Source organism: Austrofundulus limnaeus, unplaced genomic scaffold (genome assembly GCF_001266775.1).
Source record: "Austrofundulus limnaeus strain Quisiro unplaced genomic scaffold, Austrofundulus_limnaeus-1.0 Scaffold9, whole genome shotgun sequence".
Lineage (NCBI taxonomy): Eukaryota > Metazoa > Chordata > Actinopteri > Cyprinodontiformes > Rivulidae > Austrofundulus > Austrofundulus limnaeus.
In genome coordinates, this window is record NW_013952411.1 from 1,090,299 (window position 1) to 1,091,905 (window position 1,607).

The 1,607-nt window shown below is 39.0% G+C and overlaps 1 protein-coding gene across 2 annotated transcripts in view; it reads right to left on the minus strand.

Annotated features, from left to right (window-relative positions):
* Window positions 1–812: 812 nt before the first annotated feature.
* Window positions 813–1,607, minus strand: part of atp5mc3a (ATP synthase membrane subunit c locus 3a) — a 2,410-nt gene continuing 1,615 nt past the window's right edge. For both annotated transcript variants that reach the window (XM_014001410.1, XM_014001411.1), the window contains exons 4-5: window positions 1,206–1,396; window positions 813–1,116 (exon numbers count right to left, since the gene is read on the minus strand). In XM_014001410.1, coding sequence (XP_013856864.1) covers window positions 1,002–1,116; window positions 1,206–1,396 — 306 coding nt within the window. In that variant the 3' untranslated portion in view covers window positions 813–1,001. The remainder of the gene's footprint in view (window positions 1,117–1,205; window positions 1,397–1,607) is intronic.

The window sequence follows — 1,607 nt, forward strand, 5'->3', positions numbered from 1 at the left end:
GGTGGATAAAGAACAGAGGAAAGCCGTTGTGGTGAAAATTGCAATACCAAGTGACCACAACATCAGCAAAAAGGAGCATGAGAAACAGGATAAATACCAGGACCTCAGAGAGGAATTGGAAAATACCTGGACGGTGAAGACCACAATGGTGCCTGTGGTCATCGGGGCCCTCGGGGCAGTCACCCCCAAACTGGAGCAGTGGCTAAAACAGATCCCAGGAACAACATCAGACATCTCAGTCCAGAAATGTGCAGTTCTAGGCACAGCTAAGATACTGCGCAGAACCCTCAAGCTCCCAGGCAGGTAGAGGACCCGAGCTCAGAGGATGAAAGAGACCACCCGCGGAGGGTGAGAAAGAAAAAATAATAATAATATATATTCTACTGGTAAAGTATGAAAAAAAAAGAAACCTCATTACATTAATTTAAATCAGTTTTAACCAGTAACTGTGGTCCTTTGCACAGTAAAGGCTAAATTTACAACTTTCAGTGTTAAGTTTTTAAATGCCTCGACATTTTCTGTACCATACTAATTTCAAATGTATTTCAGCCTTTCAGAGCAGCTTGGTGGTTGGGAAAAAAAAAAAAAACTCATGTAAAATCACTAGAATTTATTTAGCACCATTTAAAATAGCCACTCTTGCTATCCATTAACAGTGCTTTACCCGCAGATAAGGTTTATGGTGGACCCCAAAAATTCTGCGTAAAATACCCACAAAAGAATATCTTTTTTTTAAGCAGCTACTTTGATGACATTCATGAAAAGTAATATAACTTGTTGTGGTGCTGAAAACATAAAAGTTACTGCCAAMATTAAATAGTCAAATACATGTATTTTAATTGTGTAAGATCTTTCATTTGTACAATACATGTTTTGCTGTTTTTGACAGTGTCTGAAAGACTTGAAAAATGTACATTTCCATGACACCAATACGGAACAATTTTGGTAGCCACAAGAAAATATTTAGTCACATCTGTAATTAAAGTGTTGTAGGGGCAGTTTCACATAGCAAACAGGATAAGGAAAGCAATCATCAAACAGAAGAGTCCCATAGCTTCAGACAGGGCAAATCCCAGGATGGCATATGAGAACAGCTGCTGCTTCAGAGATGGGTTCCTGAAAACAAAACAAAAAAGTTGTAAATGAATCCAACTAGAAATGTGTGAAATGATTTGGAGATATATTGTGACATGATTAAAACAAACCTGGCATAACCAATGATGAGACTACCGAACACTGTCCCAATTCCAGCACCAGAGCCAGCGACTCCAACAGTGGCAGCCCCGGCACCAATAAACTTAGCAGCGGTGTCGATGTCCCTGCTGATGGCGCTGGTCTGGAAGCCTCTCAGTGTGACCTGAGCGAGGGGATTCTGTGGCATCACAGCAACAGTGCTCTGCATCAATAATAGAAAAATATTAGTGTTCACTTTAGAATAGAAACAGCCTTTATTGTCCCGCGCGGGGAAATTCAGGTGTAGTAGCAGCAGCAAGTACATACAGGAAAAATAATAATAAATTAGCAGCAAAAAAAAATTGAATTAAAGATAGTAATAATAAAAAATAAACATTGATCAAAATAAAAATTACTGTAACAGACTATCAAGG